The sequence below is a fragment of the Hibiscus syriacus genome, unplaced genomic scaffold, assembly GCF_006381635.1.
Source record: "Hibiscus syriacus cultivar Baekdansim isolate YM2019G1 unplaced genomic scaffold, ASM638163v2 tig00112339_pilon, whole genome shotgun sequence".
Classification (NCBI taxonomy): domain Eukaryota; kingdom Viridiplantae; phylum Streptophyta; class Magnoliopsida; order Malvales; family Malvaceae; genus Hibiscus; species Hibiscus syriacus.
This window is the reverse complement of record NW_024063304.1, coordinates 211,211-221,307: the sequence shown is the minus strand read 5'-3', so window position 1 is coordinate 221,307 and position 10,097 is coordinate 211,211. Positions and strand designations below refer to the sequence as shown.

General features: G+C 34.6%; 1 protein-coding gene across 1 annotated transcript; it reads right to left on the bottom strand.

Annotated features, from left to right (window-relative positions):
- Positions 1 to 6,631: 6,631 nt before the first annotated feature.
- On the bottom strand, positions 6,632 to 9,376 carry LOC120177865 (vacuolar protein-sorting-associated protein 37 homolog 1-like). The gene is made up of 7 exons (XM_039183853.1): positions 9,348 to 9,376; positions 8,205 to 8,429; positions 7,843 to 7,930; positions 7,233 to 7,272; positions 7,096 to 7,142; positions 6,883 to 7,003; positions 6,632 to 6,796 (listed from the first exon to the last, which is right to left on the bottom strand). The coding sequence occupies exons 1-7, from the start codon at positions 9,359 to 9,361 to the stop codon at positions 6,633 to 6,635; spliced, it is 699 nt and encodes a 232-aa protein (XP_039039784.1). The 5' UTR covers positions 9,362 to 9,376; the 3' UTR covers position 6,632.
- Positions 9,377 to 10,097: the final 721 nt, after the last annotated feature.

The window sequence follows — 10,097 nt, the reverse complement described above, 5'->3', positions numbered from 1 at the left end:
AATCACTCAAAATTATCATCAATGAGTTGGTCCATGATGCCTTATCTCGTCTCTTCTTGCAGTAAAATTCACGAATAGTTAAAAGTTTGGTTCTTTTGAGGTCTTTTGGTTTATGATGGTTTTGTATTTGGAAGGACAAATGTGTGACTTATAAAGTCATGTATATGGTGGAAGGTAGTATCATCAATCAATCGACTCTACCCGAGAAGGTAAACATCTAGAGTTTGTGTCTCAAAAACAGGTAGAGACATTTCTTCAGAGTCTCAGATAAATGTAGTGTCAGGATTTGGTTTTGGTAAAGGTCGAGTAATTGGTGTTGGATGGGATATGGAAGATATAATTTTATCACTTGCCAATAGATCTATAACTCTTGAAAAATTAAAAGAACATTTAATCTACTTGATACTCAATAATCTCAAGATTAAAATTTGATTCCTTGCTCATAGCCTTAATAAGCAACACACATTTATTTTGCACAAAAAGCGGATAAAGGAACAAAAAAAAAACAAGTTCAAACAAGATGCTGAAAATAGAAAGTACTACAGTGGTAGATAACACTTCCACTTGTTTATACATCATGCCTCCTCTAATGTTGGGTGTATACTTGGCCCAGGATTTTTATCCTTATTTGCTCCCCATTTCTTGATCATTTCTTGTGTCAGGACTCTTTTGTCAACAAGCATCTCTATTTCTTTCAACAGTGGCCTACAATTGCCTGTAGAATGCCCTTTTACCCCCAAGTGGAAATTACAAACACTATCTTGATCATAGCTATGAGCAGAAGGGTTTGATTTCACTTTAGTTGGTCTTGGTGTGATGTATTGACCTTTAACCAAATGAGGATACAAGTCTGAAATGGAAGTTTGGAATACTTCCAAAGTTTGTCTTGATCGCATGACTTTCTTTGGTCGATCCGAACAGTTACTTGCTCTTTTTCTTTTGCAATTGCTAGGACTCTGGATGCAACATTCATTCACATGATCAGCTTTTGCTTTTTGATCCGTCGGGCTCCTGGATGTGACTTTTGAATTTTCTTCATTGATTACATTCTCAATTAAATCTCCACTTGTCACAAGATTCTCGAATTCAGTTGTCGGATTTGCCTGCATTAACTCGAAGAAAGGCGCTGGAAGGGAATCACGAAACATACGTGATATCTCTTCTTCTAACATGGGAGGTTGAACTTGTGCTACCACTCCTCTCCATCTTAAGGCATATTCTTGAAATCTTTCATTGGTTTTCCTTTTTACTCTTCGAAGATCCATACGTGTTGGAGCTAAGCCTTTAACATACCGATATTGTCCCAAAAATGCATCAGCTAAATCTACCAATTTCTTGATCTGTTCTTGGGTCAACTGATTGTACCAGACTACTGCTGGGTTAACAAGGCTATCATGGAAAGAGTGAATTAACAGGTCATCAGAATTTAAATATCCTCCCATTTTTCTACAAAATATTCTTAAGTGGATTAGGGGATAACTTGTGCCATCATATTTCTCAAAATCAGGCATTTTGAATTCATGGGGAATAATCAAATCTAGAACCAAGCTAAGCTCTCTTGCTTCTAATTCTTTGTGGTAGGCACTAACATCTTTCATGTTTCTGATTGCTTTCTCTGTCCTCTTGACTTTCTCCTCATATTGTGAATAATTAATGAGGCTATTCTTTGGGTTCAAGTGGAATGCCCTAGGGTATATTATCTGTCTCGACTCTTCAATATGATAGCACGATTTCTCTTTAGCAGTTATCTTTTCTTTATCAGATTCCATTCCCTGAATAATTTGATCTGATTCATCTGGTACTGAATCTGACGCTTCTTTCCTTGTATCCCGAGGTAACCCTGTCAATTGTTCTGGCCACTGGTCTTGTAGTCCCTCATAAGATTGCTCCATTGTTTTTATGATGTTGGTAAAGTAAAATGAATGACCTTGTTTTTATTGTTACAAAACCTTTCATTAATTACTTACATGTTTTTATATTTAATGTATATAACAATACTAAAAAAATGTAATGTAAATACGAAAATGCATAAATGCAAAAATAAAAATGCAAACTGTGTAATGCAAAGATGTAAAAAGTAAGAATACAAGATGGAAATGCAAAGATGTAAAAAGTAAATGCATGTATGAAAAGGTGTTACTTAAGAGTGATCATCTTAGAACAGATTTCATTGAACACAAAAGCTTCAGTACATCAAACAAAACTTTTACATGTAGGGGACAACTTTCAGTCCTAACTTCAACAAAACTTTACATATAGGGAATAACTTTCCCATTTTCTTCTCTAAAACCAAGTTAGTTTATCAGCTTATGGGCCATATTGCTTATCTGGACTGCAGCTTCTTCCATGACATTCTGGTGTTCTTTCATCTCCTATGTCAATTCTTGGAGTTGATCATTTTCCTTTGTGAGAGAACATTTGTGTTCAAAAAGTTTTTGGACAAGATCTTCATGTATGTTGCTACTCTTTTTCAGTTTGGTGACCCCTGCTATCCACTCTTCTGGGGTGTTTCCTATACCAGCATTTTGAAAGGCTTGACTGACCTTCTGGAAGTCTTCATGTATGGTTTCCATTTTTGTGCTCGATTTATCGTTTTCAATCTTCAAATGACGTATTTGAGCTTCAAACCTCAGCAAATCTTCTTCTCTCTGGGCGCCCCTACTGATATTCTTACCTTTGAAGACTTTTGGTATTAATCTATCAGGACCCTCGGTTACCAAACTAGGTAGATCATTTACCATAAATTGTAAGGTTCCATGGTCCAAAAGACTTTGGACTCGGCGTTTGAAGGCAAGACAATTCTCGATGGTATGTCCTTGAGCTCCGGCATGATATTCACAATGAACGTTGATGTCATACCAAGTTGGATACGGAGGTTGGAACGGTTTTATATAATATGGATCCACTTCTCGTGCTTCAAGTAGCTTCTCATACAACTCTTTATATGATATGGGGATAGTATCAATATGAGAACCACCTTTTGTCTTGGATTGAACCTGAGTTTTAGACATCGGGAGCAGACCAAACTTCAACGATTTCAAATTGAATGATTTCTTCTCATCTCTGGGAGCTTTTACAGTTGTCATCATTTCATTGGTATCTCCAGATGATTTGTGAATACGAATGATGACTGTCTGTAATTTCTCAAATTGGTTAAGAATCGAAGTCCCTTGCGTATCTGAAACTGCAGAGTTAGGTTCATTGAGCTCTCTCTCTTTCTGTGCTGGAGTCTCTTTTCCTTTGGCCAAAATAGATATTCTATCCATCATCTTGATCATCTGCTCTCTTATTTCTCGTATCTCCTTTTTCTCTTCAATGGTCATACGATCTTTGGGTGCATAACTTGCTTCTATCCTCAGAGTTTGCTCAGGATGTCTTTCTTTGGCCGCATCATATTTTGTTTGATCATAAAACTTTTTGTCCATTTACAATTTCTTTCCAATATGATGAACAGTCTTTCAAGTAAACACCTTTTGGTTATGCTATGATCATGCAATGCAAACAAAAGAAATGAGAAAAAATAAAATAGTTAGTACCAACTAATGAAAAAAATCTATCTATCAAGGTATAAATCTTAACCTCATGCTTTCTAGTTCCATGCTTTGTTTGGAAAATTTAACCTAACCGCATGATTTTTAGTTCGCGGGCATTTATTCAAAAAAAAATAATAAATTAAAAAATTAAAAGCTAAAGCTTATTTCTCCTTTGTGTACACCTAAGGACAGAGGTTCAGTATTGTCTTAGATCAGGAGAAGTTCTAAGATTTATTACATGTAGGGTTTTAGTTCTAGGAGTAAAGGTACTCGAATTGTCCTTGTTAGTGCCCCCTTGGGCTGTCAACCCTCAATCCTAGTCCATTACAGATTTAAGTGGATTGAGTTCAATTCGAGGGGATACATTTCTCTATACCTGACACGGAGAATAAATTCTCACGAAGACATAGAGCATATGAACCCCGAAAGTTACTTGCTAGGTCTGACACGGAGAATAAATTCTCACGAAGACGTCACTTTCACTCCCACTTAAAAGGGACAAACTCAATTATATAGCTTTATGTTTATGCAATGCAAGTGTTGTGTATGAGGAGAAATGTTCAAACCTTTGACAGAAAAATAAATAATGAAATAAAATACTTGCAAATAAAATAAAACATATAAATATTATGAAAATAATAAATAAATATAAAAATTTTGAAAAGAAAGAATTAAAAATTAAATATATGAACTTTTAATTTTTAATTAATAGAGACAATTTATAATTGATTTTAAAGTTTGACATCATTCCCAGTGGAGTCGCCAAGCTGTCGTAACCGGTTTTCGTCCGGGCACGAAATATTTATTTGGCGGGAAAATTTATGTGAATAAATGGTTTTGAAAATAATTTGGGAGTCGCCATCGGCCTTTTGGGTCAGGTAGGTCGAATACCTAAAAATTATCTTTTAAAAGAGTTTTTAAGAAAACATCAGTTAAAAGATAAACTGATCTGCTTTTTAACCGAAGATTCATTCTTTTTAATAATAAAAAGGGATTCGTGGTCGATTACGTTTGGGGAAGGATTAGCACCCCCACAACGCCCAAAATTGGTACTTATTAATTATAAATTGTCTCTTATTATTGGAAATTTAAAAATTCAAAAATATATTTAATTTATAATCATATTATTTCAAAGTTATAATTATATAAAAAATATATTTATATATAAAATATAAATAAAATATTTATTTATTTAGAAATATCAGAAAAGGACTTCTAGGTGCCTTAAGACAGTTCTTTTCTTTGACATTGAAAAATAAATAACTAAAAATGTAAAAATTTAAAAGTAAAATAATTTAAGAAAAAATTATAATATTTAATTATTTAAAATAACAGAATAGGACATCCAGTTATATCAAGACTGTCTTTTTCTTCGATATTGAAAAATATTAAAATAATTTATTGAAAAAAAAATATAAATTATTATTTATTATATATATTTATGACTATATAATAATAATAAAAATATTTAAATATATAAACAAGTAAGATTAAAACAATAAAAATACAATTAGAACGATATATTTAAAAGCAATAAAATAAATGAAAACATTTAAAATTAGTGACTAAATTATAGTAAAATTAAAATTAAAAAACCTAATTCATAATTAATCCTAATTATAGGGATTAAACATGCTATTTTCTTATTTTATTAATTTAGTGACTAAAATAAAATTATATATAAATTGAATATCAGATTAAAATAAATTAAAAATATAAACTCAGGATTAAAATATTATTTATTAAAATTAAGGGACTAAATATATTATTTATCCTAAATATTTAAACATACAGGCTAGGACTAAAATGAAATAAAATAAAATTACGAGACTAAATTAAAACGTATAAGAATTGATTTCAGTGACAAAAATAGAAATTTACAAATCTAGGATGACTACGCGAGAGGTTTGACCCGTGCGCGAAATTACAGATATACCCCTGCCCAAAACGGCGTCGTTTGGGAGGGGTATATAAGACCAAATGGCTGGCCCGTAGGGCCAGCATCCCTCATTTCCTCTCTTCTTCGTCTCTCTCTAACCGAGAGAGTTTATAAAACTCTCTCGCCTCTCTCTAACTGAGAGAATTCCGGCAGTCGCCGGACACCGTACTCTGGTGTCGGTCTCCACCGTCGGCCACCGTTAATGGTGGCCGGAAAATTACATATATACCTTAAATCGAAGCCCTGCTTTCCCTAAAGCCCAATATGAGGGTATTTTAACCTAGATCATTACCAAAATATGTAGATCTAAGGTTCTTTACCTTCAACCTTTCGGTTTCAAAGACGTAGGGAGGCTCTGATGACGACAGTTCCCTTGGTAAGTCTCTTTTCCTCTTCTCCTTCTTTATTTGGTTGCTGTTGATTTACTCTTATGTCTGTAGTTCTTGCTCTGGTTGTTCATATATCTTTCTCTGTCTCTTTTTTCTTTTCTTTTTTTGTTTTCTGTCTTCTGTCTCCCCTTTTTTTCTCCTTTTTTCTCTTTTTTTTCTTGCAGGGGACGGTGGCTTTTATAGCCACCACCGGTGATGGCTTCAGACCGGTCAAAAGGATAAAAGGCCCGGTGAGTCACCATAGCTATGGTGGTGACTCACCATAGGGCTCGACGTGGGTTGCTTCATGACGTTCTGGAGTGTCGGCAGCAGCTGTTGGACCACCTGGAATCATCAGAGGCGGCTGGAAGCATCTGGAAATGGCTGGCTGTTAGGGTTAGAAACCCTAGGGTTTTCAATCTGGAACCCTTTTGGGCCGTTGGATCTTGCCAGATCCAACGGCTGATGATGTTGACGACTGCTGGCTGAGAAGAATGAAACCCTAATTGGTTTAGGATTTCTGTTAGGCCATTTCTGATTGGAATTGTAAACGGGCTTCGGGTTTTGGGCTTGTAAAATGGGCCTTCGGGTCCTTTGGGCTTGTAATATATATATATATATATTAATAATAATAATAATTAGTAATAATAAATTTAATAATAATAATAAAATTTAAATGAAAAAAATGATGTCTACAATATTAATAAATTTTAATTAACACAAACAATAATCTCAAGCCACCAGGAACTCAAACATTAGGGTACAGGATCAACAACCATCTCCAGCTCTTCATCAAGCTATAGGAGACGATTTAGCCGCAAAGTGGGTTAGAGCACGGCGATGGTAACTAGTTCGGAGCTTCTTGTACTTCTGCATGAAAGTCCCTATATCTATCTCCTTCTCAAGGAGCTGCCTGTGCACTGCATCTGATTCCTTGTCCGTCTTGTTCGTCGCATCTACAGAGAGGGAACCACAATAATTTTACTCTATTATCAATGATTCTGAGCCTAAGCCTTAGGAGTATATTATCCATATTGTTTACCTTGAAGCCTGTTGATAAATGATGCAGGGGGGTAGAACTTCAGGATTTCTTCTTTCTGCCTCTCGAGATCGTTTAGTTTCTCCAGGGCTGCTGCGAGTTCTGTTGTACGGATAATTCCACACTGTTTTCATAAAGGGAACTAAGAGTTTTACAATTGATATTCTAATAACATTATCAATGGCAAAAATGAATAAGATGTTCTGAACATATCACTTGATTTCTTAGCTCCACTATTTGTGGTTCTTTATCCAAATTGTTCCCTGTGTATTAAGATAACAAAAATTAGCATTCATCGGCTGAAGCAGAAGTTTATGGCACTACAATGATTACCATAGATTGATAGAACTCACTAGCAAGCTGCAAAGTCTCCTTCCGAAGTTCATCTCTTATCTGTGGTAAAAGTTATGACGATGGAGTAGGAAGTTAAAGATATGACGAAATACGTGGTAATGAAGAACAACATTTTCTCAATGCATGCTCATACAGGTCGGTCCAATAGAGTTCGTCCACAATAAATAACTAAAAGAGCAACCACATCATGATACCAACAAGGTACTAGAAGAGTATGCACAACTAAAATGAAAATTGAACTGAGAAAGGTGTCTGGTTAGCAATGAGTTGTGCTTATACTTGAAGAAGCTCGCCCAAATGGAAGAAACAAGGGTTCACCAACAGAAATTGACAGGCTATCCACCATGGGGTCATCCTAGTTAATTGTGAAAATAATACCATCTCCGAAGACCAACAAAACATGAGGACATCATTGAATTGGTGTTTAGAGTTGAGATTTCAAAGTCCTTTAGGAGGTCTTTAGTCTCTGACTCTCCGCATGACAGCATACGCAGATCTTTGAGACCAGAGGAGAAATCCACAAATAAAACAAGAAAAGGTGCCCAAAAAAATGCACAGATTATTTGAAAACATTAAATGAAATAAGATAGGGCAAATTTTACTACTCGCATTGTTTTGAATTTTAACCTGGTCAACAGATAGCAGGAACTGATTGTATACAGCCTTGTCAGACAAAAGCTTCCGTAATTCATCAACACTAGGAAACAAGAAAGTCACCAGGAGTTGCAAGATGCATTCTTAAGAAAAACAAGCAGTTTTCCTTGAGTAACTTCAAAACATTTAAGAAGTCACAAATGAAAATAATGGAAACAGGAAAATGAAAAAAATGAATAACAGAGCATAATAGATCATTAGTAAAGCACAAAATTATTAAGAAGGAATTATATTCTTATTTCCTTTCATAAAAGGAAATGAAGATTTCCTTGCCAATAGCAAGGTGGAAGGTGGAATGCAAGAAGCAGACATTTCACCTTTTGTCCCTCAAATGAGCAATGATTCTTGCAGCTTCAGAAGGTGAAATTTGTGAGGGAGAATGTGGCCTTTCTGCAGGTTTCTGTATGTTGAAGCTGCTAGAAGCACTGGTACTCGGTGTCGAAGGCCGGGAAGAATTAGGGGAGCTAACACCAGGAGGAGGATACCTAGAATGTGAAGAACCCTCTAGTGGGCGTGGATGAGCTTGTTGTTCCTGTGAATCCCTGCAACATGATCAAAATTTTAGTGAAACCAAATACACATGTCACAAAGTATGCCGATGGAAAAAAATAACTCCAACTGAAGTTAGAAAGATCACAATCAACTTTTAAATTTTGATCAATAACACACACATGTTCACAACGCAACTTAAGTACGCCTTCACAACATTTAAAACTGATATAACTTCTCGACCATTTTAAAGAGCTAAGCCCATTGAAATCCAACATAAGGTAATAGCACCAAAAACAAATGAAGCATGTCTACACTTTAGACTTGCCCTAAAATGATAAGCAATTAAGAGAGCCCATCCTCAAATCCAACTTCATAAAAATAGATATTAGAGACTAAAGTCCCACATAATGATTAGTCAAAACTGCTAATGCAAGTTTAATTTCTGCCATGTGATCGGAGCGCCTCTTATTTATTCTATTTTAAATAACAACAAAATGGAAGAAGAACGGGAATTCTTGGCTTAGCTGCAATTTCTCATCCAACTAAAGCATGTTTCTAATACTATAAAATACAAGAACCTTATTTCTCTTCAGCATAAATTTTAGACTCTTTGATGATCATACAGCCTCTTATTACGCCCAAAAGGAAGTAAATGGTGATTCTAAAAAGCCAAAATACATCAATATCCAAGAAAAAGACACTAATAGACCAAAAAAAAGTTTAAAAGAACCCTAAATGAAGCAAACCCATAATTATATTAATGCAAAGAAACTCTGAACAAAGTTTGGACAATTTCACAGTTCCAAGTGAAATTAATAAATATTCGCAGGCAATTAGGAGGGGGGAAACCCTCAAAACTAGACTGAATCGAAATTCAAAACATTAAAAAGAATAAAAAAGCGAATAAATAGAATCCGATTACACAAATAAAACAAAAGAGATTAGAAAGGTAACAACAGAAAACGTACCAGAACCTGAACATAGCTCGCTGGCGGTAGGCTTTTTGATTGTGGGATAATCGACTATGAACCCAAAGGATCGGAACCCAAAAATAATAACCTTAATTGATCAAGTCGAAGACGAAGAAAATGTTAATTGTTCCTTCGGATTTTTGTTTAAGAGATGCAGGTTGCGGGGGATCCATATTCATTTCGAGTTTTTTTTATAAATATTTTGGTTTAACTACTGAGATGATTTTATTCCATTTTTGATCATTCGTTTTTGTACAATTATGTTTCAGTTACTTATGTTATCAATTTATTAAATATTAATCATTCAATTTAATATATTCATTCATATTTATACATTTAATTTACTCCATCAAGTTTATTACTGTAATAATTTGCCAATTGTAAACAAAATAATGCTTATTTTAACAAATCTTATTACTAGAATAATCCGTATATATATATATATATATAAAAGGATTAAATTTCCCAATGCCTGGAGCCTTAGACTTTATATGTCTAACTGTCATTGGATTCCCAAATAGTCCATGTGCTTGCTTGTATGCGGTGAGCTCTTTCATAATCTTAACTTGCTTGTCAAGTGCAAGGTTTAACCTTAGGATACATTCATACTAGCCATTTATCATTTCTTCACATTGCTTAAGTTGAGGATTATCATAGAAATATTCAGGATTAAGAAAATGGCTAGTAGCATGTAAAGGATGATGTAGTTGACATTCTCATCTTGTAGACACCGTCTTTGTCCGGGTC